The 26,981-nt window shown below is 40.8% G+C and overlaps 1 protein-coding gene across 19 annotated transcripts in view; it reads right to left on the reverse strand.

Moving 5' to 3' along the window:
* The window catches only part of CNTN4 (contactin 4), a 760,740-nt gene that overhangs the window by 94,914 nt on the left and 638,845 nt on the right, over positions 1–26,981 (reverse strand). For all 19 annotated transcript variants that reach the window (XM_039547154.1, XM_039547144.1, XM_039547143.1 and 16 more), the window contains 3 exons: positions 23,435–23,571; positions 21,742–21,871; positions 15,683–15,833 (listed from right to left, as the gene is read on the reverse strand). In XM_039547154.1, coding sequence (XP_039403088.1) covers positions 15,683–15,833; positions 21,742–21,871; positions 23,435–23,571 — 418 coding nt within the window. The remainder of the gene's footprint in view (positions 1–15,682; positions 15,834–21,741; positions 21,872–23,434; positions 23,572–26,981) is intronic.

Raw genomic sequence — 26,981 nt, forward strand, 5'->3', positions numbered from 1 at the left:
AGGTCAATGAAAAAAATTGATAAATATAATTGCAATTTCTTTGCAATATCCTTTTTGATGATCAGACTTCTGACATTGTGACAATTTAATATGAGGAGGTCTAGACCTCAGTCCCCTCATAGAAATTGATCGTGTTCATAATCCTCCATAGAATTTGTGGATGATTATGATAAACCATTTCCTAGTGCTAGGTGAGATGAAGTGACAGACCTAGCTCATTTTTGTCACCACTGCAACTATTTTACAAAGGGGGAGGGAAGAGAGAATGGCACTAAATGAAGAGTTCAGATAATGTTATACTAATTTGAGGAAGAGGCTTCACTGGGAAATTAGTTTGTTTAAGAGTAGAAGGAGATCTTCATTGTAGCAAGTGCACTACAGCAAGCTTAAATAATGGATAGGAGGGTGCCACACCCTATGTTTCACAGGAAGTTTAAAACCCTACCTATAGTGAAACACAAATCTTAACGACTTTTAATGCAGTGAATTTTTATCTGCTTTTCAAATTCGCGTCTTTGTGGAGGTGCCCTTCACAGGGGAAAGTGAAATTGGTATTGTAAGGTTCCAGTGGATGAAACACCTGGTGTTGGTTTTATAGTGGACTATAGGACAGACTCATAATTTCAAAACAGGATTCCATGTTTCTATGATCCTCCAAGTGCAAGTCATTAGGTGTCTGATTCTGCGAGCTCCTCTCGAGAGGCGCTAAGCACCTTCAATTCTCATTGCCTTGGGCCCCAAATCTGCAAAGTATTGAAGCAAATACACATTTAAAGTTAGGCATGTTCTTAGTAACTTGCTGAACTGAAGCATTAATCGAGAGTGAAGGATGCTGAGCCACCTCTTAGGAAGTGCTCAAGACTTCACTAAATCAAATCCTAGAACAAAATGGCTAAATTTTTTTTGAATACTTGCAACAAAGAAGACTAAAGCAAAAAAAAAACGCGTCTCACCCACAAGTGGTCCATGGAGGTGATGCACACACCACCTCATTTTCTGCCTCATTCTCTGCTCAGAGTAATAATCATGTGCTGCTTCAGATAAGCGAAATGGATTGAATCGGAGGATTAAAACTCAATCTTTAAAACCAATAAAACATACTATATTTCTGTAAATGAGGGTGGATTCCTGCTCATCTCCTGAGCCTTGGGGGTGTTATGAGGGAACTGTCAACCAAAAAGAGCACAATACATCTAGAGCCAAATTCTTAGCTGATGTAACCAGCATAGCTCCACTGACTTCAATGGAGCTATGCTGATTTACACCAGTGGAGAGTCTGGACTCTAACCTCCTTAAAGTAATTCCATAAACCAGTGATCTTTAGTCAGCTTGGGAAGCAAAACCTGACTCCATGTTAGGAAATCTTGGAACTCATTCAATTCACTAACAAAGTGAGCTCAGACTTTTGTAGAGCTGAGTGAAATTTTTCATGCAAAAACCTTTCTTTGGCTGAAAAATGCAGATACAGGTCCACTGAAACACTTTGCAAATTCGGGTTGGTTCTGGTGATTTGTTTTGGTAAAAAAAAAAAAAAGAAATTTGGAAATGTCAGAACAGTTTATTTCCACATTTCTGAAACATTTTGTTTTGGCTTTCCCCCTAATTTTATTTTAAAAACATTTTAAAAGTTTTTAAAACCCCCAAATCAACACAATTTTGTTGATATTGTGGTTCACAACAATTTGGAAACGTTTTCATTTTGTGTGGACCCAAAACATTTTTTCCCAGACCTATGCCGGACCCAAATATTCAGTTATTTACAGCCATCGCCTCTTGATATCCTTTGCAATGGTTCAATTGTCATAATTACGATAAGGCAAAGTTTGAATGAGAGGTTTGAATACTGCCCTTAAGTTAAATGCATGGCATTGCATTTGACTCAGTACAGTTGCATGGCTGTAACTGATGGCAGAATTTGGCCCATGGATTCTTCCCTTCGGAATAGGCAGCTCCCGTGTCACAAATGACTCATGTGGAGCTGCAGGACTAGACTTGGACAAGTTACTATTCCTCAGAACTCTGAGCAGCCTTGGCAAATGCCAGGAAACTCATGGATCAGCCTACGTGGCTCATTTTTGGCTGCTCATCAGAGCATAAAAGAACAATGTGTGGTTCAGAGTCACCTCCAAATGCCAACTGAGCTAAACCTGTAGAAAAGGCAGCCAAGGTGTTTTATCAAAGAAACTCCACAAAGCCACAAATTAGATTGAAAGTGTTGAACACATATCCATGAGCTTGTGCGACATCACGCTTTGATCCTTCTCTGAACAAAATGCAGAGAAGCACAGGTTCTGCTGAGAAATAATCAGTTAAAATGATTCCTTTTAAGGACAGAATACCCAGTGATTTTGGACCTCTCTCTGTCCAATCAAGTAGTTAACTTCTTCATTTTAGCTCTCTTTTGCAGTAAATGGGTTAAAATAAGTTGACAGGCCAGTTATTTCACATGTTCAAACAAGGTAAAGCCACCTCTTTGAGAACTAAGATAAATGCTGTAATGTCGATTCAAACCTCAGAAAGCTATTTACACAGTGTCATTTTTCACTCTACCAAGGCAGGATGTAATGAAAAAACGACAAGTTATTGATGATTTGGCTACCTGCCTGCCTAAAAGAAATTGCATAGGTGCTTTATTAAAAAAAAAAAAAAAAAAAAAAAGCCAGCACAATCAATGCAAGACAATGGTTGGAAGCTTCCTTTGGGGTTTTGGTCTTCTCTGGAATGCCACTAGACTACATGTCCAAAACAAATTCTTACACTACATCTGTCAAGTTATCAATATGAAACTAATATCTCTGTGTGCACACAGGCACCATGTGGCTACTATGTGTTTTCTATCCTATTGTCATTTTCTTTTTGATGTTCAGAACAGTTAAGAAATAATTAAGTTCGTTCAAGGCAATCAACCCCTCTCCCCCGAATCTGTATTAATACTCTTTAACTCGAGACACATCTAAAATGCTAGGGAAAACCAATTTGCGTTCTCTTTCTTATCTGGCTTTGCAATTTTTCCTTACTCGTTGTTTTTAAAATGGTACAGTTATATAGAACTATAGTTAATATAACCTCAGAATTTCCATTACGCCAAATCCTTCTACTTTTAGTGGTTTGTGAGTAAGACCAAAAATTTTATTTTTTAAACACGGTTCTTGGCATGCAAAATGACAGCCTGGGAGCAAACGGTGATTAATATATTTTTTTCCCCTAGAAAAGCAAAGTTGTTAAACCTCTTTAAGTATCAAAAGTTCCAAAAAATAAAAGTTGAACAGCAAAATCTCTACCTTTCTATCACTCAATTCAGTTTACCCCCTGCAGAGAAAGTAGAAAGCGGTACACACACACACACACACACTTATTTAAAGTTATGGGCCAAATTTTAACCTCTTTGGTAAGTCATTATGGAATATGGACCTACTGGCTTAACTTAAAATACTCAACTTTGCGAAGAAAATACACTCAGTTGAGTAAGCAAAGTAATGAACATAAAAAACAATAGTTTGGCTAACTGGCAGTAGCTTCGTATTTAGTGCTGCTAGTTATTTGGGAGCTTTTAGAATATTTTTTTTTAAAGGGGGTTGTATACAGTACACTGTCAAAATAAAGATAAGTTAGATTTCAAATAACAGGCTAAATTCTTCTTACTCTATTAATATAAGTAGTCAATATGGCCATTATTGTGAATAAGGTGAATTGCAGTAGGATAAAAGTAATGAAGTTGCACAATGGGGATGAATTAAGTCCATCACATCCAGGCTATTCAGATACAATTCTAAAAGTCCAATTTGACGGTTAAGTAATGCTAGTGAGCCCAAGAACTGCTATCATTTAAAAATCACAAACATATCTTATGGCTAATTCTCCACGAACTAACTTTAGTTAGAAGAGTGACAACTGAGCATGTAGGTTGAGATTTGCAAAGTAGAATAGGGGAGTCTGATTCACATTATATCATTTTTGCAGAAAAAAGTGTGCCTGAATTGCACACACTACTTTGAAATTCTCAGTTTGAACACCTAGCTTCTGGACGATACCTCCTGGGTTGTAGTGGTGCCAAGATGAATGGACTCTTCTGAAGCTTTTGTGTTCTCGCCTCCTGTCACAGATCTGAGTGCACTGAGGCCACGATCCTGCAAGGAGCTCCACATGGCAGACCGCTACATTTGCAGAATTAGGACCTAAATGTACATATATCAAGGATGAAATCCTGGCCCCACTGACTTCAACAGGGTCCAGATTTCATGCTACATTAGTGAAACTGACACAATTAGAAGCCCAAATTTAGAACAGCATCCTTCGGGATCAGCAATTAGTCACAGGCTTAAGTGCTATATGATTAAGCATGGATGTAAACATATGCTTCAGCACTTTCCTGAATCAGGGCCAGAAAAATCAGCCGTGTATTTTTAGAAAGCAAGAAATCGGAAATGGCTTAATGCATGTTTTGACAAGATAACTTTAATTTGCATGATACTGTGTCATTTTTATGTATTGCAATAAGCAATATTTTTCTTTACAGAAAAAATCCATCTAAGTGACAGAGAGAGTCTCCGTCTGGTTTTGCTACGCAGTATTCTCAGGGTTGCTCTGGTTATGCAGAAGGACTGAATTCCTTTCCGAGCTCCTAGCTGATGAGGTAATCTGGGCAAGTCATTTCATTGGTGAATCAATGAAGTAAGGATACCAAGAGAGAGCTGAAATATCCAATACTACTTCATCCTCAGTATGTGATTGATGTGCTATTAATGGTGTTGGTGAAATGAAATGCTAAATGATTTAAAGTGATGGGATTCTTGTTTATTTGAAGGGCTCAATAAACTCCAGTCTTTTTACTCCAACTCTATAATTATAGCAGAGAGTAGGATGCCTTGAAACAACTACAGAATCTCAGAAATGTAGGCCTGGAAGGGGCCTAAAAAAGTCCTCTAAGCCCGTCACCTCATGCTGAGGCAGCACAAAGGATACCTAGATCTGACAGTATTTGTCTATCCTGTTCTTACAACCATCCAACCTTCCTAGGTGATCTGTTCCACGGTGTAACTATCCTTATAGTTAGGAAGCTTTTTGTAATATCCAACCTAAATCACCCTTGCTGCAAACTAAGCCAATTGCTTCTTTTCTTACTCTCAGAGGAAAAGCAGAACAATTGATCATCGTCCTCTTTATAATTATTTTTACTTATATGAAGACTTATGTTCCCTTAGTCTTCGTTAGACTAAACATACCCACTACATGTCCAGTTCTTTCAATTTTTCCTCATAGGTCAGGTTTTCTAAACCTTTTCATGGCTCTTCCTCTGACTCTCCAATTCGTTCACATATTTCTTATAGTGTGATATAAAACTGGATACAGTACTCCAGCCCTCAGCACTGGAAGAGGGGAGTCCTGGGGGCCATGACCCTCCCACTTTTTGAAAGTGTTTTTGCAGAGTACAGTGCCTGGCCTGTTCACTTTTTGCCATGGCCCCCCCTGTCCCGGTTCCTACTCTTCCCCTTAAAGCCCCCCTGGCCAGGCTGGCAGTTGGAGCCCAGCTGGGGAGCCCGGACAGCAGGGGGTGCCCCACCACAGACCCCCTGCCTCCCTGGGATAGGGGCCAAGAGCAGTGCCTGCGCCATGTCCCCACCCCTGGGCCCCCTGGCCAGGGTAGGTGGTGGGTCCGTGGCACCTCAGAGGCCTGGCTGCCCAGCTCTTACCATGGCTGGGTTGCGGCTCCAAGGCCCCATACCCCAGCCAGAGCTCGGTTGGGGTAAGAGCCATGCGGACAGCTGTTGGGAGCCATGAACCCTCCACCTGCCCTGGGCAGGGGGCCTGCAGGGCGGGGACACGGTCCGGGGGATGCTGTGAGGCAGGTGGAAGGTCTGTGGCTCCCGGCCTGCTCCAGTTTCCGGCTTGGCTGGGGGCGGGTCCTCTGGTAGAAGGGGAGGGGTGGGGTAGAGCCCCTGGCCCCCCATTTTTGGGAAGGCTCTTCTGGCGCTGACTCCAGCTGAGGCCTCACTATTGCAGAGTACAGTGGAACAGTCACCACCCATGTCTTACATGTGGCACTCCTGTTAATACATCCCACAGTGACATTTGCCTTTTTTGCCACTGCATCACAGTGTTGAATCATATACAATTTGTGGTCTTCTGTGTTTAAGTAAAGATGGTCTGTGACACCAAGAAGTCAATGAAAAGAAATCCAAATGTCCGTGCTGACACTAGGGGTAAAATTTCCAAAAGCCAAGCTAAGCGAGGTAGGAGCCTAAGGGTACGTCTACACTACCCGCCAGATCGGCAGGTAGTGATCGATCTATCGGGGATCGATTTACCGTGTCTAGTGTAGACATGATAAATCGATCCCCGATTGCTCTGCCGTCGATTCCTGTGCTCCACCGCGGCGAGAGGTGGAAGCAGATAGATGGGGGAGCAGCAGCAGTCGACCCCACGTCATGAGGATGCAAGGTAAGTTGACTTAAGATACATTGACTTCAGCTACACTATTCTCGTAGCTGAAGTTGGGTATCTTAGATCGATTCCCCCCACCCAGTGTAGACCAGGCCTAACTGACTTTCAGTGAGATGTAGCCTCCTTAGTTACCTCTGAAAATTGGCTTTAGGGATAGATGCCTAACTCCCAATATCTTTCAAAATCTGGCCCTCAGGCACATTTGAAAATACTACCATATCCCCTTAGCTTGTCCCCTCAAGCCTTCGTATGGCAGAAGTATACATTTACGGAGAGATGCGCCAGACCTCCAAGCACTGCAGTACCTATGCTCAATGAGTTAAACAGAAGAAGATCAGTTTGAATGTTGCATTTCTTTGTTTTACTGGTTTTCATAAAAAAGAAAACCTTTGGACTTAAACAATACGGCTTTGTGTCTGTGCATGTGTCTGTGCACTCATATATCACAAAGCTTGTCAAGGCTGCAACATAAATGGGACCAACTGGGAAAATTCCCATGAAGATAGCAAGCATGCCTAGAGTATCTAGGTCAGATCATGCTGTAACAAAGCGCACCATGAAGGCCCCTTATAAAGAAACTTGTTTAATTAAGATAACAGATGTTGCTATTATACAAGTCCTTGTGAGCGGCTGTTTAATTGGACACTTTCACATTCTTTGCTAGCAGTCCTGAACATCATTTACTTTTTATGATTTTTTCCCCTTACAAATGAACTGAATAAACAATTCACACACTGTATGTTCATACAAAAGAGAGAATTCTAATGGTAAAGGAGCTTAACATGAGCCAGAATGGGAGGAGAGTAATCTTTTTTGGCATAAAAGTAAAGTTAGTTTTCTAACAGCGTCAGTTTAATATTCAGTGTCTTTCAGGAAAACATTAGGAACACGAGCCTCTCATTTGTGAATTTTAAATACTAATTATTTTAACAGAAAATTAACTGGTTTGGAAACGCTCAAGCTCTGGTTTTGATATGCGCTGGCAAACTGGATAACTGACAATAGACTATGGGGCTCAATGTGTGATGGAAGGGGAAAAGGATGAATGACCGAATCTGAAGGCAAGACACAGCATAGGGTCTCTTGTCATCTTTGCATATTGCACAGCTCGAAGTCTGAAAAGGGAAGATAAGATTTTTCACTTACCTACACCTGGAGAGGGGGAGAGAGAGAGAGAGAGCATGTCCACATCTTAGCCTGCGTAAGGGCCAAATGCGGTCATCCCCTTCATGGGGATGGAAGGCATTAAATCACAACTGAATCACTGTGGTTCTGCAGTGGGGGGGTGGGGGGGAACCTAGCTGTGAGCTGCCATGAAAGCAGATCGAGTACACCCTTTGTGCTGTGGAGATTTGCTCTACAGCGCCTGTCTTCAGAAGCAGTACACAGCAGGAGTTAGGGGGTGGAGAGCAGTGAGTGGATTCATCACTATGCAGTTCCATAGTCCTAAATTCTTTCAGATAGGGGGGTGTACAGGGCTCCCATGTGCCATTATTGTCCTTAGGCTATAGAAACATCAGTGGAATGGGTGCACAGCACCCCCACAGCAAGCTCCGGGGCTTTGAGGAAGATTTCCTTCAACTAAACGCTTCTTGGATCATCCCTGCAAAAGCTACTTACTGGAGCTATGCAGAAATGTTTGGGGAGTAGGATTTGGCATTTAGACTGTTACTAAAAGTTCTGTTCTTTGTGACTGGTCATGGAAAAGTAATAAGCTTTGACGTGTGTTCAGAGAGACTGATATTCTAAAATGAATACCTACGACTTAAAACAGCACCTTTCATCTGAAGACTGTCCATGCTTTGCAAACATTCATTTAGCCTCATTAACCCCCCCACACACGTGAAGTACATAAGTGTGATTATCCCCAATATATAAGGGTGTAAGTTAAGGGGGAAAGAGAGAGAGAGTGACAGGCCATCCATGATGGTGCAAGAAAAGGATCCTATAACTTCTGGATGCAAGACCTATGGTCTAATCCTTGCCCAACACTCCTCAACAGCAACGTGGTTTCACAACAGTGAGGTACATTCTGTGGAATAAGATCAGTTCAGACAGAAATATTCTTTCCATATATTACAAACACACAAAAATGCAATAAGGTATTTACAGAAAACCCAACTTTGAGGCTTCAGTGAGTTTGGTAATGCAGATTAATAAATCATATTGTACTAACTGCAATGCTCCTTTGGCTGAACGTGCCAAACTTTATCCATTTAGCATCTATGGTACTGCTTGTAAGCTTTTTGGATTGTGCAATGTTATAATTATTTGGACTATGGAGGATTATGCTAAAATGAAGGGGAATATTTATTTATAAATATTTAAAAATATGCTTTCTGATATAACTACATAGTTCCAGGTGGATAGTTACCTAAATTATAGGGTATTTCTTACTCAATTTGGAATATGAGCATGGTTGTGCGTGAACATAGGTCTGACGAAGTGGGTATTCACCCACGAAAGCTCATGCTCCAATACATCTGTTAGTCTTAAAGGTGCCACAGGACTCTCTGTTGCTTTTTACAGATCCAGACTAACATGGCTACCCCTCTGATACTTGACATCATAGCTTTAGTTGACAGCGCTCTGTGTACCACCTGTATTTATTGGTACTCATCCAGGGCCTGATTCTCTCTCACTTATATTATAAACCATGGGTAACCACTATAGTCACTGACTTTAGTGGAGTTACTTCTGATTTACATCCATGTATGCTAGAGCCGAATCAGGCATTCTACCTATAACTGAGAGTAAGTTCCCTGCAGGAACCACACTGTAATTATAAAGAAATGTAAAGCTTTCTGTAATAAGATCACCTGAAAAATAAAGGCGTTAAAACACAAGTTTAGGTAACAAATCTATCTAACAGTGTAACTGAATTATTATGAGAGGATTCACAAACCCCGTAGGAACAAGTCTGTCATGATTCCCCCAACCCAGTCTTCCTGACCAACAGTATATGGCATTTAATGCTAAGAAATTATTGTCACAAATAGGGAATATGGTGAAACATAAAATGCTTGATCAAAAACTTGCATTAAAGGTGCAAGAGTTTAAGAGAAGAGTCTCCCCAAAGAATATGAATCTCCTCTCATTTATACCAGCATCCCACTGGGGTAACTATTCAGTCCAGTGAAGTTGTTCCTGATTTACACTGGTGTAACTGAGAGCAGTATCAGGCCCTGTGACTGAACATGGCTCAGTTTCCATTACCACCACGATTCAATCAGCATTTTCTTCTGACCAAAGCTCTCATTAACTGTTCGATGTTTAGAGCCCTGGTTCTGTTTCCAAAAGGGTGGGGAAGGGAGAAGAAAGGTAGGGCCCATGTCTCCTCTCTCCTCCACATGGTATTAGGATCTGTCGATCTGGTTCAGACCCTGCTGCTAGTCTACTAGTACTTTCAAAAAATTATAGGGCCAAATTGCTTGGCAGAACAGAGGAAGGTGGTGGTGCAAAAGTTTGCAACCTCCTCTTCCTGATCCACACACCCATCTGGCATAAGGCAGAGCAGCAAGTCTACTCTACATTTTACCAGTTGCTCAGAGTCTCAAGGGTCTACTCTGAGAACCACAAATTGCCAGAATCTAGGACGTCTGGCCATAACCCTTATGCTGAAGGCTTGGAGGGTGGGAGCTGCTGTGGTAGCACCGCATTACTAAGAGTTACCCCAGTTCAGGGAAATCCTCTACTGGGCTGCTTCAGCCATATGTCATGTGGTTTTGCACAAGGATTATGTTCTATGTTGCCCATAGGACATAATAGGCTCTTGGCAGTGAATAATGTGTTTGGATGTTCATGTAGCACCACGAACAGGTAATGAACTCTGGATCCATAGCTATGTAGGAGCGGTCTTTATTTCCGGAGCTGATTTTGCAGCATGTCTATATCTATGCTATAGCTATATATAATTTAGCTTCTGGAGCCAGGCTGCTAACATTACTTTGATGCAGTTATGCCTCCAAGGCAGGATTTCCATTATTATGGAGATGAACTGCCTTTAATGATTGCAATAATATAATTGTACCCCAGGGCAGAATTCCTAACAACACAATGGTAGAGCTCTCAAACACCAGTCAGCGATACCTCCAGGGCAGGTTGTTCATTAAGGGCACAGTACACAGTAGTTCTGCCTCCAGAGAAGAATACAAAACCTAAAGCAATAAAGCTCTCTTTTCCAAGATAGGCTGTGCCTTCTAGGCAAACATTGAGCATCGCATTTCGTTCTGCCTCCTGGACAGCAGGAGCCCCCAGAGCAGGATTCCCAGCAGCACACGAGGCATGTTATTTCTGCCTCTAGACGTTATTCCCTAATATTACACTCTGTCTGCAAAGTCACAAGAGCCCCAAGGTAGGAACTTGAATGATTGCCATGATATGGCAGAATTCAAAGCATCTCAGGGAACTGGCACATTAACATTGCTTTTAATTCCTTTTGGAAATGGAAGGACTATCCACATCAATTAACCTCCACAGTATCAGAGCTGAGGTTCACTTAGGAGAAGTATCCAGAAGTTCAGATGCTCGTTCAAAGTTCACAAATTTGCAGAGTCGGCTAGGCTGGAAATGTTGTGAGAACAGCTTTTCTCACGTGCTACTCCAAACGTCTGCTTCCAGCCCAGATGAAAATATCCCAGCAACAGCTATTATTTATGCTCTTTTTTCCATAGATTTCAATATATTTAAGACCAGAAAGGACCGTCATGATCAATGACTTTGACCTGCATAACACGGGTCAGAGACTTTCACCCAATGAGTCCAGCATCAAGTCCAATAAACTGTGGTTGAACAGGAACATATCTTTGAGAAAGACATCCATCCTGGATTTAAAGGCTCTAGTTCAGGGGTCGGCAACCTTTCAGAAGTGGTGTGCCGAGTCTTCATTTATTCACTCGAATTTAAGGTTTCGCGTGCCGGTAATACATTTTAACGTTTTTAGAAGGTCTCTTTCTATAAATCTATAATATATAACTAAACTATTGTTGTATGTAAAGTAAATAAGGTTTTTAAAATGTTTAAGCAGCTTCATTTAAAATTAAATTAAAATGCAGAGCCTCCCGGACCGGTGGCCAGGACCCAGGCACTGTGAGTGCCACTGAATGCCGCCTTCGGCACCCATGCCATAGGTTGCCTACCCCTGCTCTAGTTGATGCAAGATTTACCACAAGCCTTTGGACCTTTAGCATTTTCAGTTTCAGTCTGAACCCAGGGACTCATTCCTGCTCTGGCCCCTTTGTGCCAGGTAAGAGAGCTGCAGCGGCATAAAGGGGTTTAAGATGTCCTGGTTCCTGCCAAAGGATTCTCTTGGCACAGGCACTGCAGAAGACATCCAGAAGACTGTGCTGTGAGGATCCCCTTGCAAACCCTGGCATAGGGATGAGCTGGGGCAGGATGGGCATGGCAGGGCTGTACAGATTCTGAGCACTGCTGCTGCCCAGAGGGCAGCTACGGTGGTTGCTGTAACTTAGGCCCCTAAAGCTGTCTAAATTACATGGGGGGGGGGGGAGAGCCTCCCCCTCCTCTGGGGTTGCGAGTTCTGTGCTGAGTCTCCTAGAGGCAAAGCAAACAATCTCAACCTCGGTGTGCCCTGGTGGGATCAAATAGGACCATAGGGCTTCTGTATTAAATTGCCTATTTTGATCTGTAGCTAAAATGCGGGCTGTGTGCTTGACTTCTAAAATGGAATGTTAGACTAAGCAAGGGGATCAGGCAGTTTCAACACCCTCCCGCAAGGGGGAAGATAGGAATCAGGCCACTGGGTTGTACCCCATTGAGAATGAATGGGTTTAATTTCCCAAACAATAGAGCAGAAGCCATTGCAGGGGCATTCTCCTGGATAGGCCCTGCTGAATGATCCCTGAACCAATGGCTCATTGAGCTGAGAGGGTTAAGGCACATCACTTTCACAGCCAATAGTACATAAGGGACTGATGTGGCCAGCATCTCATCCCACTGCCTTTGACTGCCGTAGCCTGATGCATAAGATACCCATTTTGCAGCTGGGTGAACTGGAGGTGTGAGATCCCGCTGACTGGAAGAACTCAGGTTGAAACACCAGAAGATGCCACATCTTGGCCTGTAAGCAGAGAAACTATGGACTAATATGGTAAGTGGGCTCCCCCCCTACACAGAAAGGGGGGAGGAGCTTTCTTGAACCAGTCAGAGAGAGACTGGGAGACCCACAGACATACTGGAGGATCTGAGCTTTGTGAGAAGAATGAAAGCTGGATTGTCTCTGTTCCTGTAACTTACAGGGAAAGCCTATCTAACATAGCTTGAAGGGAAGCATAAGATTAGATAAAACTAAATACGCATGCAGGCTGTTTGTTGTTTTAAGATCCATTTTTCTCTGACACATTGTTCCAGCTGCTAAATATGAGTACTTTGTATGAAGAAGGCTGTTGTTCAATAACACTGGCCATGGATTCCTGAAGGGAGGATCAAACAGATGTCCACAAATCTATTTGGACCTGCAGAGTGATAAGTGGTTAGTATATATGGGGTGGTGAACTCAGGACCTGGTCTACGGACTTGTCTACATGGCTAGTATGTCAGAGCATACTACAGAATTTTTAGTGCACAGTTCACATGGTCAGTTAGCATGCAGCAGGCTAGTGCACTGTAGATTGACACCCTGGCTTGCTGCACATTAATTCACTGGGTAGAGAAGCCCTAAGAGTGAGAGAACTGCATATTTCCACCCCAAAGCAAGTAATTGCAAGACTCGAGATCTGAGCTGGGTGCATTCAGAGACATTTCCATGGTATGGAAAAACGAAAAGTGGAGGGGGAGGGGTGCAGGGAAAAAAAACCCTCTCAATATTTGGTGCCTTTAAAAAGTTTGAGTTTGAATTTCATTCTAACAATAAATGAAATGTAGCAGATGAGAGAGTTTTTTATATTTCCAAGCAGCCAGCAACCCCAGTGGTACCCAGTTTTACATCTGGGCATGTAGGCTATCATGGATTTGTAGTAATAAATACAGTATGGGAAACTTAGAAGGAAAATTGTCTTATTAAGGCATTAGGGCTGGTAGAAATAATTGGAAGAACAGTAATACTATTTGGGTCCATATGAAAGAATGTATTGATGTCATGCTTCAGATCTTGCATTAGTCATCATTATCTTCTTTGCTATTTTTTCCACAATTGCATCTGGCTCTTGCCTGGTTCTCTCCAGTGAATATGGAACAGATGGGATACTGCGAATTGCTAAGGCTTTTATGAATGAATAGTTAATATATCGTAGTTAATCTGTGTCCTGTTGAACCATTCATTTATTTGATTATTTTTTCCCCATTAGAAGCCAAAATGATTCCACCTTCATGAAATATTTTGGTGAACCACACTTGCTTAAATTCAAATGGTATCTATTACCTTCCAACTCCAACAGTTCTGTATCCAACCCTTTTCTAATAATAACTATAGGAGTTAAAGTAGAGTTTTCATGTTTTAGTTCATATTTTCTTCTGGGAGGATAAGGTTAAAGTCCAAAGAATTGTGCTTGGTCAGCATTGTATCACAGTCAGAGTAAATATTTAGATGAGAAATATATATTCATATACTTTTCCTTCTAGATAGTAGCCCTTTGTCCAAATAAACCAAGCCTCAGTCACCTCCCCACCACTGCACATGAGAAAATGTGCACAGGTGATGCTTATGCAAACTCCAGACACCGAGTTTGGCTAGTGCAGAATGCAAGGAGAACAGTGAGCTCACAATTCTGAGACAGTAAAGGCTTAAATGTTCAACATTTTCTATTCTCTTTACAGTCTTTTGTCTGAAGAACACGATATCTCAGTTTTAAAACCCAATACATCCTGAGTCCTAAGCACTTTTTTATAACTTTAATCTAGACTTGCCTCATAGTCTAGTTGGCAGAGATAGCTCTATACTTCATCCACAGGATAAGACGGAACAAAACTCTGCAGTGCTCATCCAGGCACAACTTGCACTTACTTCAATGGGTTCAATGCATGGTGTAGCCCACTTTAAAGAGGGAGTGGGGCAAAATGATTGGCCAATTGAAAATGGCATCTTGAGAGTTCAAAGCAAACAGCACATAATGCATTAGCTTAATAAATACATGTCAGCTATTGCAAGGCAATGAGCACCCTTATCTTCATCATGTTTTAGCATCTGGCCATAAATGAGCCTAAATTTTGACATACCCATTCTAAAGTTTGCAATGAGAATGGGGTTATTACAGGTAAGCAGTTCAGATAAAACAAAGCATGAGGCTAGAATTTCAGGTGACCCAAACCTGAGCCAGTCTAAACTCTGAAAAAGGTTGGTACATATTTTAAAAAGTAGTATTTGGGCACTTCTGCATTTGCTGATTTCGCACACGACTGATTGAAGGATGAAGGATAAAGTCATCCTTGTGGGCAGGTGAAAACCAACAGTACCAGAAGCCTTGACAATTTCCACTGACAATATTTTAATAAACACATAGAGCTACATGCATTAATTTTAAGAGCTATAAAATGTCAGCTATCTGCTAGCAGTACAGGATTCTGCTAATTGATCTAATGCCACCAAAATTGGTATGTAACACTATCTCATAAATTCCTTGAGACAAGTTTTCAAAGAATGGTTTCTATTTTTTTCCTGTGCATAATTACAAGCACAGCTATTGCATAAATTAGGTAGATAAAGCCATCAGATATCAAAGATTCAGTACCAACACCTGACTGTATGTGCAAAATGTGCATGTGCAAATTTAGAGGCCATGTTGAGGCTGGTTGCAAATATCATCCTTGGTATAAAATAAATGTACCACTTTTTTTATTGGTCACTCAGAAAGTACTGTCTCCAAGTCAGACATTACAATTGCCAAACTAGTTACTGACCCCAAATAATTGCTGTTTGCTGGGAGACTGAATAATTTACTAGGGGATAGTAATTTGCAGTAGAGAGTTTCATGGAAAGGATCTCCTGGGAAATCTTTTTGAAGAACTATGGCTATATGGAGCAATCCAAAAGCAAAATATTTGCTCTAGACTATATCTTTAGTGGATAAGCTTCTTGGCAGTTTTTTTTAAACACTAAACAGAGCCTGGGATAAACACAAGAGGAGCAGATCTCCCACCCCAAATATCACAGATTGAACACTAACTGTTTTCACATTTATTTGCAAGTCATTTCCAGGAAGCTATTAATGACCATTTTAGCTTTCATTGCTGAAAGCCCTTGGGTTGGAGCAAGGTAACAAAAGTAATGGTTACTTTAAGAGTTTACCTCTCATTTTCTCTTAGGATCTCTTTTCCTTTCTTCCAAGTATAAGTAGGTCTGGGGGAAGCTTTTGGCTTACATTCTATGATTACTTCACCGCCCACTTTAACAAGAGTTAATCTTTTCAAGAGGGTTTTGGAAAAGTCTGGACCCAAAGCTGAAAAACAAAAGTAGAAGAAGCTTAGAATTCACTCCGGAAAGAACCAATCAGTTTTTTTTAACATTAGAATATTCTGGTGTATCTTCTCACCAATTTACATTTGTAACTTCTGTAATTATCAGCATCAGGAGCTACACATGCAGATTGATTAGGAAAATAGATACTTCTGTGCTTAAAAGCTTAATTTATTTGGAAAGATATACTTAATAGCAAAATGTATTGGAAATGAAACCTAAAGATCATGGACCAAATATTCAGCTGGTGTAAGTCAGTGTAGCCCTAATAAAGTCAATGGAACCTTCCTGATTTACACCACCTAGGGATCAGGCTCCCTTTATATAGTGCAATTTGGAGAAGCTCACATCAGAAATACTTATATGTGCAGTGGGTGTCATTCTTCCATGTTCATAACATAACAGTGTGTGGTGACGATGAAAATATGCTAAGATGCCTAACAGTACACAGGAGATTACAGATCTCTTCCCCAGTACTGTGTGTGCATAAGACAACAGTATGCAGGGAGGTGATTGTTGCCATAATTATGGAATGGAACACATAATAGAGGACAATAAATGCTGTGATTTGAATAGGGGTTGAGTGACTCAGGGAATTTAGTGGGACATTTAGGTTTTCAGCTTTTTTTTTTATTATAACATAAATGTTTCTTGTTGAAACACTTTTTACTGTGGGTACAGTGATCAGCTTTAAACCATCAGCATTTGCAAACAATTACTCCAGAGCGGTTTCTGAGATAGCACAATTTACTTTATACGTAGAATGCCGAATAAAAGTGATATCTCGGTTTCCATCATGTTGGAGCTCTTGGCAGATGTTGACATGCTAATAGTGTCTACAATTTAACGAGTTAGAGAAAGTAACATTTATATTCAAATAAGATGCATAGTTTTGTATAGATACAAGAACCGATTCTCCTTTTACACTAGCGTAAATAAGCTAGAAGTACTATGAAGTCAGTGGAATTACATTTGTATAAAACCAATTTTAGGTCAAAATAAGCCCCATAGTATATAAATATGTTCATTGGGTTCAGAATCAAACTTAACACACATAGTGACAGTTAAAGGGTTTGATAAATATTTTTCAGCTGACCAAATACATCTTTATCTACTTGTCCCAAACCCAAAATGAAGCTTTTTGATTGAACTTGGTGCTCGCACTTTCCCCCTCCCCCTCGATCTGTAAGTCATCCAGGATTTTGGGAACAAAAATCTTGTTACACAGCAACATTTACTTCAGGCCTTCTTAAATACATCTGCACATTTTACAGATGCACCCATTTGCGTGAATAGTCGCCTACACAGGGCATGTGCAAACAGAAGTACCTGGAAATTTGGAAGATGCAAGGAAGCCTGCTGAAAGTTTGGTCCATTTCAGTAGACATTCAAGTTTTATTTAAAAAATATGTTTTATAATTCAAACCACAGGTGTGGAAAAAACAAACCAAACTAAATAAAAAAAACACATTTTGTAGGTGTCCCCTGAAGACTTCATTCAGAAACCCACAGACCACCTGGAACAATGATCAATTCTCTCCATGCTCACTGGATAGTTTGTCAGCTGTGGCTAACCTGGAAGGTTTGTGCAGTATAATGGAAAGTACTAGGACTTAACACAGAGTGTCAAGCCAAGAGTTTGTGACTTGAATTATCTTTAAGCATACAGTACATTTTGTTTGCTAAAATGTCTTCAACAACTTCCAGAATTCAACTCAGTTATGGAGTACATACTGTATTTACTATAATTAACATGTATGCACAAATTCATGTTTAAAAAACGGCCAGCCCTATAAATGTGACACCTACAAACTGGGACAAATTAGAAAAGACCTCATCTCCCCCAGAACTGATAACACTAAATCTGCTACTTTTGTAACTACAAAAAAGTTACCTTTACATCTTACACGTCCTATCAGCTAAGATACGATGCAATATACTAATTCAATATGATTATTTTACATGGGTACCAATCATAGGAGAGCTCATTTCACAGTACATTTCATACAGCTATACTTTTGAATACAATGCTTTGGCACCATGTTTGGCTTTTAAGAGTTCCGACATTCATTTTGCATTCTATTTTCAAATCTATTGCTGTTGCTCCAGTGCATGATTGCCCTCACAAACTCCCTTCTAGGATGCAGACCTTTTGTTTGCTTGTTTGTTTTGGCAAATAATTTCTGCTTGATAATACATCGAACTTGGTAGCCAAAATGCATTGTGGAAAAAATTAAAAACTTTTTCATGTTATGGCATATAATTCTAGAAGTGAGCCCAAAGATTGGGTTTGGCTCGGCAGTTTTGTGTTACCCCGCCACTTCAGGAGAGTTTTAATTCACTGTTTATAGATCAAGTAGATGTTACACATAATGATCTAAAATCATGGCCGTAGTTTGGGGAGGGACAGGGAGGGAGGTATTGCCCCTCCCCACCAACTGCAAGCTCAGGTAGGCATGGATTTTGCACCCCCCATGCATAGTCCCATTGTCTGCACTGGTGCTGCCCCCTCAAATATAGAAGTCAAACTAGGCCTATGTCTAAAATGCTCCTGAAGCAGCAGGGTAGCACAGAACTGGAGAGTGGAACCCATGAGATAATTCTTTTATCTCCAGTTTCTGTGAATTGTGAGTCAACTAACATCTGGGCTGTCTTGCCTTTTATGTATAATCATAGATGGAGAGTTCCATTTTGGCATAGAGGAAAGTACATATGTTATATAGGAGATTATCAAAGTACCAGAAAAACAACAGTGGAGTCAAAAAACCTTTCAAAATAGAAGACACACAGTGAGGACCTCTACATATTAATATACTATATATATCAGAGCTGGTCACATTGCTCTTTGAGAACAATATTAATTACCAATTTTCAAATAAAATGTGCCACTTTTTTTCGATTGAAAAATAATTTGGAAATCAATTATTGAATAGATCAGTTACTTTTAAATGTTTACTGAACTGTTTAGACAACTCATTTTCAGAGTATGGTTTGCTTGTAAAGTGTTTGCATTGACTATTCACTTTTGTTACTCGTATACACGTGTTCTGTGTATAGTAACCCGAGTCACACAGTACTATTGTTTTTGCTCCCCGATGGTATGCGATGGCTGTAACTTTTTAAACTGGAAAATAACGAACACTACATTTATTGCAGAATCATCATTCTTGTCATTTTCTGTGTGTGTGTGTGTGCAGGGTGGGCGGGGGGGAACCACACAAAGCGTACTATGATTTACATATAAGATACTGAATACTCAGCAACAACCTAAATATTTGTGAACAGATAATATAACTCTAGGAATCACAGAAAATTGAACTCAGGTCTTGGATTTACCAATATATTTGTAAAGCAGGTTTTTCGGTATTCTACTAGTTCTTCTATTTCAAGCATTTATTTGGAACAAAGAACTGGTCTTAATATAGAAGAAGGATCAGTTCCTCAACAGCACAGTCATTGCAACCTTAATGTGAAGAAAGCAAATCTAGAATTAAACATATCTTTCTCTTGATCTGCAGGCTTTTAAGGCTAACTCTTTAAGGTCCTTGCTAGTTATGCATGGAGCAGTTCTCTTAGACTTGTTCTACATTTGAGCTTGATGAAGATGGAAAACACTGTATGTAAAGACCCCAGGCACTCTTTGCTTATCCATTACAATTTTTGCAGAGGCCCTGATGAAATGGGGTATAATACAGAATAGGACTGCCATCAGACAGGCAGAGTGTCGTACTAGCACAGGGATTTACTGAAGAGGCACACAGAATAGAGAAACACGGATTTTGTTTGCTGCTTTAAGAGATGCTGACCTTGAAGAGTTGGGTTTTCTTAGAGGTGAAGGATCAGGGTAAAAGCCATCTAAAATCCATCCCAGTTTCCTGTGTGGATATGGGAAGCTATTGCTCTAGCCCATTTCCTCTTGTTTCCTGTGTGGATATGGGAAGCCACTGCACTATACACTTTCCAATCTGTGTTCTCTAGGGGCTATTGTTAGGATCACCCACCAACTCCACAATATACTGGCCTAGAGCCTGAGCAGCAGCCAAACACTGGAAAAGTAGAAGTGACTTTCAGCCATGTTTCTGTACTCCTGATCTTAGGGCTGTTGTGAATTGGTCCAGTCCACAGGAATGAGAGAGCAGTCTCAGGGCTACTCTAAATGATATCAGCTGCCAACAGCTCCAAGAGGCCATTCTACCATCCAGAGATTATTAGGGAACAGGTAAGCCCTGGACCTGCCCCCTATACCAAGAGCCACCTGAATGCAGGGAAGAATCAGGGTCTTTATCTCATGCTACATTCTGCCTACCTTACAAGGCTCATTTGTATAACAGTTCTGAATAGACTGGAAAAGCATCAGTGGGTTTGTCTGGATTTCTTTTATACAGTAGGCAACATGCCCAATAAATCTGATCGCTGTGAAGCCTAATTTGTTGAACACAATTGTACTTTCCTCGAGCAGCAAACTCCCAGATGAAAATGTTTTTTTTCTATGTAGGCATCTCTCAGGTTGATAAAAGGATGACCTACATTGAAATGTGATGTGTAGAACACACCTCGTGCCTTGTTCTTAAGGACAAAGCAAACAATGGTACTGAACATTCTCTTTGAAAACTCCTAAAACTAGATTGCTTAAATCAGAAACTCTAGTTTCCACTTGGAAATGCTGCATGTAATCTGAGCTCTTTATTAGTTCCCTCTTTTCTCTCTGATGGAAAGAACTTTCCCAGCATTGTAAGCGAGCAAATTAGCTACTTGCAAACTTATGCTGAAGGAAGGAAGGAAGGGCAGCTTTCTAATTCAATGCAGGACTAGGAGTCTGGAGACATGAGTCCTATCCCTGGCTCTGACATACACCTCCTGGAAATCCCTTTAAGTTTGATTTTGATCTCACACCAGTTTTATGCTGCCAATGAATACTATGGGGCTACTCCTGATTCTCACCAGAATAAGTGAGAGGAGAATCAGAATTAGTCTCTCTGTGCTCCAGCTTCCCCCTCTGCAGATAAGATAAGGAGACAAGATTTCTAGTTCAAAGTGATGGTCTGAGGCTCAGTCCATGGATCCTTGTAAAACTGTCTGGTTGTCTCCTCATTATCTAAAACTCTTTTTATTTTATGGTATGAAGGGATAGCCAAAACCCCTGGTTAAATGGAATTTACAATATGCAACACCAATGAACAGCCTGGATTTGCTCTAGTGCTACACAAATTGACCCTGATTTTCCTCTTGCTTACACCAATTTTACCAAGTGTAAAATTACTCACTTACTTCAGTGAGTTACTCTTAATGTACTCCAGTGCAATAGAGGCCAATAAACCAGGCCCAAAGTGTTTGGCCTCAGAGTGCATAACACTTTTTAAATTTCCATGTGTGGATTGACAATCACTTGACAAATGAGCTGCTCAGCACACACTCATAGTAGACTGTTGCAAAAAAAAATGCATACAATGGAACCCTCTTTTAGTGTAGGCATAGAACAATTGACTATAAGCAGACATATAGGAAGAACTGCAATTTTACTATTGCAATACATGGACACAATTTATAGCTGTCATTATGCTCACTAATATGGATATATAAGATGGGCATGACCCAATGAAGTCAGTCTGTCTCTTTCTGTCTTGGGGTTTTATACTGCTTTCCACATAAAATTAGTAGCAATAATGAAGTCCCTACGAGATGTTACAACCAAGAGGTGTATGGTTCACCACCAACTTTCCATGCGCAGGTAACTGTATTAACGGTGTATCTCCACCCGCCTCAATAATTTTTATTATACTTGTTTTCTTGGTGCTGGAGGTATACTGATGTACTCTTGGCAGAGACATTTAAGCTTCGCAACATTGGTATAGGTTACAAGAGATTTTTGGTTTTTAGGAAAGGAAACTCACCAATTACACTCAACTCCGCACTGGTGAAAATGACTCCATGTCTGTTTTCTGCTACACACTGATACATGCCTGCATCTGACAGATTCACATTTGTTATTGTAAGTGCTCCATGTTCTATCTGAATTCTGTCCTGTAGAACAACAAAATAAATAAGGAAACCTCACCTTAGAATTTATATGTTACAGCAGCTGTGTCATATCTTATATCACAGGGGACAAGAAAAAAATAGTAATATGAACAATTTACATGCTACAATCTATTTGTCTGTCAACTAAATTTATATCAGGTTAGACGTTAAATGGAAAAACCAATACCGTAGTTGGTAAATGCAATTTAAATTGGAGGACTCTCCCTTGAGTTCTCATTGATTTAATACCTAAACCATTCAGATTAATATCCCCTTCAAAGAGATAAACTCGAATCTAAAAATGCACTTCTGTTTTAAGATAGTGTATCATGGTCAAATACATTCTTGAGAGCATTTAAAACAGTTGAGTTATTAGCCTGTAGCCATCTGAAGGTTAATAGGAATAGTAATCATCTTAGGTGATGCAGGGAGAAACATTTAAAATCAGCTGCAGTTTACTGGGGGAAAAATGTAGATGTTAATAATTTAATGATCCTTTACTTTATTTCTGCCACTAACGTGATTTAAGAACAAGACCATCTGCTAGTGACCAGCATGAAGTAAAATTAGCGTGTGGAACAAAAGACCATGGTATCATTTCTCAGCCTAAGGATATGGAACTCATGTTATCAATTTTAATAAGTACAGAAAAATGTTCCCTCCCACCCTGGGAGTTCTGCCATTTAAAAAAAAATAAGGAATATAAAGAGCTATTGGCTTTCTACTTGGCTGCAGGGTGGCAATTTAATGTTTGTGCAATCTTTATTAGAACTTGATCAAATCTAGGCAGCCATGTCCTTTCACATTAAGTGGAGGGAGAAAAATGCAGGCTACCCTGATAACCCTTTAGTAATTTGCTTTAGTTTTGCTGTATAATTGAGACAATCCTGGGACTCAAAGTTGCCCTCTAGTGAGAGAAGGAGTGGGGCGGGGGGAGAGTGAGCTTTATCCCACACTTCTATGGCTTGCTAATCTGTAGGCAGTTCTTCATGGCACTGCTAATGGCAGGTCAAGTCTCTGGTCGCCTGTACAGGAACAAATCTGAACAAGAGGAATTGGATTATTGTTCAGAGACTGGAGGAAATGCCAAAGTTTCATTAACATTTGAAGTTCAGCTGAAAACTATCAAATTAAAATCATTGTATGTCCCAAACTCCCACTGATTTTACTGGGGCCTCTTGACCATCAGATTAGTATTATGAATTACTCTTTCCACAGAGGTATAGATACTTGTAAAAGTCGAATTGTTTAATGTAATCTGTTTTCCCTAATATAAATTTCTTCTGGACCTGTCCTGAAGCCTTCATCATCATCCTACAGAAAGTAAAGGACTATTTTTCTCCAATACAGGAACTCAATGTCATACAATGGCACTGACCCACGAGGGTAGAAAATATGCTCTAGTTTGAATTTTAAGGCTCCATCACCGTTTGAACTTCTGTTTCAAAGGCAGTGAACTATGCAGACATGAGAAAGCTGCCAAATCAGCAGAATCCATATAGAACATTCTGCAAGAGACCACCTCGTTCAAAGAACACAGGCATTAGACTTCAGAAATATTCTTACCCGAGGCATCAGTGGTTCACCATCCTTTAGCCAGCTGTATGAAGGCTTTGGTCTCCCATTTGCTTTACACTCCCAAAAGATGCTTTCATCTATAGCTTTGTGGGCATCACTTATTTTCTGAATCCAGTTAGGTGGTGCTGCAATGTAGAAAGTAATGAATAAAACCACGTTTGTAAACAAGAGTCTATTTTCTAGATACCAGCAAATCCCCCAAATAGCTTTCCTCAAAGAATCACATATTTAATACTATTGGATTTGCTTTGAGGATTTTTTCTTAGGGGTCCAATTCTGCTTCTTTTGAAGTCCATGGGAACAGAATCAGGACCTATAGTTTCCCAACTTTTATTTTTAAAATAAGTATTTAATTAAAAAAAATCGCATCTTCAGGAATGAAGTACTTCAGCACATGAGAAGTGCCATTGAAATAAATGGGACTCCTGGCATGCTTGAAGTTAGTGCTTTCCTGATGTTTTCACGAACTGGGCCTAAGTGACTTGCTGGATCGCAGCTCTCAATCAAAACCCTTTACGCTTTGGGATTTACATTCAAGCACTGTACTCAGTCATGCCTCTGTAATGGGCCTAAATTCAAATTTTGGATAGTTAGTAGCTAGATTTAATTGCAGATCCTAATACCATATCTTGGCCTCTTGCTCATTTAGGGACAGGTCCTGCAAAACCTGAGCTACTCATGTGAATAAAGGATACATGTGTATAAAAAGGCATTTCATATCAATAAAGGTTCAGAGGATTGGGACCTTAATATAATAGCTTAAAGTACTGACTTCACATACTTAATCTTCTAAAAAGATCTCCGTGAAAACTGGCATTTGTCATTCTCAGGTGTCTGTATAAACCTTTTCCTAGTCTTGTGTCAGGTAGGTTTTCACACCCTGAGATTATCCATACTCAAAACAGAGAGCAGATTTCTGCTGTAACTCTCAAGTTTTGCTGGAAACCTTGAAAAAACGTTTGAGTTTATGTTAGCGCAGGTTTGTGTCTAGTTCACTGCACAAAACCGCAGTGACCCTTTCAAAAAAAAACACCTCAGTCTGAGCTTCAGGACTGTACTAAAATCAGAAGTGTTTCAGGTTTTTCTTAAAGACAGATTTCCCCTACTTTAAAATAACAAACACAACCTGAAAGAATTAAAAAACAATATATCACCAGCAGAGGTCTCCAAGAACCTGGATAATATTTTTCTATACTTTCCCTCGATAATCAGATAAAACAATTAGGATTTCTCAAACAAAAGACAACAGCTTTATAAATCCCGTTTAGACTGAGATGAGGTTTGACAGAATAGATGAAAAAAACAAACTTGATAACAAACACAAAATGTTTAGTTGAATGGAAAGTTGACATCACTACACTTTAAATACTGCTGCGTCTGTCTTTATATGTTCCTGCTGATAGACCCAAGAAACCTCAGAGAGCTGGGATACTTTTTAAATGTTCTGTCTGGGGAATTAGTCTCAACTGATGTTGCTGTTCATGACAGATATGCACCTAATTCCACATATGCCACATTGAATATTTCCCCTCCCACTGAGTCTATAAACAACAAACCAAAGGGGAAAAAAACACAGAAATTTGCATAGAATCTGAAATACACCACAGAAATACTCAGTGGGGATTACAAAAGCAGAAAGGCAAACTTAATATGGTGAAACAATGTTAATGTAAAAGCAGCAAATTTCCACTACATGCACCCGACGAAGTGGGTATTCACCCACGAAAGCTCATGCTCCAATACGTTTATTAGTCTATAAGGTGCCACAGAACTCTTTGCCACTTTAACATATCCAGACTAACAAGGCTACCCCTCTGATACTTGAATGTTAATGTAGAATTTAAACAGACGTCACAACCGAAAATGGAGAGGTGGACAAGGTTTACTCCTCTCCTCCTTTCCTACTGTTATGCTTAAGGCAGAGGCGGACAAAGTTTTTGGCCTGAGGGCCACATCAGGTTTCCAAAATTGTATGGAGGGCCAGTTAGGGGAGGCTGTGCCTCCCCAAACATCCAGGCATTGTCTGGCCCCTCACCCCCTATCTGACCTCCCTCTGCTTCTCGCCCCATGATGGACCCCCCCGGGACCCCTGCCCCATCCAACCACCCCTTCTCCCTGACCTTCCCCAGAACCCCTACCCCTGACTGCCCCCCGCTGCTGCATCCAATCCCCCTCTCCTTCCTGACTGCCCCCCAGGACCCCTGGCCCCATTCAACCCCCCTTGTTTCCCACCTCTGACCATCCCCTATCCACACCCCCCACCCCCCACCCCCATCCCAAACTCCCTTGCCCTCTATCCAACCCCCGCCCCCGCTCCCTGCCCCCTTACCACGCTGCCTGGAGCACTGGTGGCTGGCGATGCTAGAGCCGCGCTGCCCAGAGCACCAGAACATGCAGCCGTGCCACCTGGCTGGAGCCAGCCACGCCACCGTTCAGCACAGAGCGCCGGGTCAGGTATCCCCGCCACCCAGTGCATTGCGCTGGTGGCGCAGTGAGCTGAGGCTGCAGGGGAGGGGCCGGGGCTAGCCTCCTGGGCCAGGAGCTCAGGGGCCGGAAAGCAGGGTCCCACAGGCCGGATGTGGCCTGCGGGCTGTAGTTTGCCCACCTGTGACTTAAGGCTTGTTCAGAACATGCATCCCAAGAGAGACATAAAAAGGGGAGGCCGTGAAACAGAGCAAGATGAGTGGCAACTGTCTAGCCCTGTACTGAATAAGACATGAAGTAATGAGTTCCAGCATACATTCCTTCTTTCAGTGCAACAGGTTCCAAGATTTAATGCTATTTGCAAGTTACAGCTGACAGCACAATTCGTTTACATGGCTACTATTACTATTAGCATCTAACTCATAACTTTGAAGAAAGCCTTAGGATACTCTATGTTATAAATGGTGCTCTATAAAAACCTCCTTTTTGTTTTGTTCATTTCCCATTTCCCAATAAAACAAGTTGCTCTTTTTAAAAAATAGACAAAGTAATCAAAAGCAGCTCCCACATTAATGAAGAAAATCTACATAATCTGTACAGTGTGCTCTGTGGCATAGTTATATTGGAATGTCACATATAAATGTCTCAGGTGAAATGATAAGAACTCATTCTATAATAGGTGAGATTTTAGATCTTTCTTTTTCCTTTTGTGGCTATCAATCTTACATTCCTTGCATAAGCAAAGATTTCACCCATGCAAATGGCAGATTTTTGCCTGTCCAGTCCTGGATTGAAGGACTGAGCCAGTGTTTATTAACTGGAAGGAGCAATCTGATCCCTACTTTTAGAACGTTCCAGTCTTTATTTTATTCAGGTTACAAAATCTTAAATCCTAATGCAAGTAATTGCATCGAGACTCTCACTTCTGATGCTGGAAATGATCCAAGCAGCTACAGAAGCTATTTATTATAATCTCTTGTGCAGCACCTGTGAGCCACAGACTTGAACCATAGTCCAGTGTTCATCCATTCTAGTTATGTGAACTGGTTAAACTTTTTATCCTAATGCTATTTATGATGCAGACAGCTATAGTGAAAGCTTAGTAGGTCAA

This window comes from Mauremys reevesii, linkage group 7, assembly GCF_016161935.1.
Source record: "Mauremys reevesii isolate NIE-2019 linkage group 7, ASM1616193v1, whole genome shotgun sequence".
Classification (NCBI taxonomy): domain Eukaryota; kingdom Metazoa; phylum Chordata; order Testudines; family Geoemydidae; genus Mauremys; species Mauremys reevesii.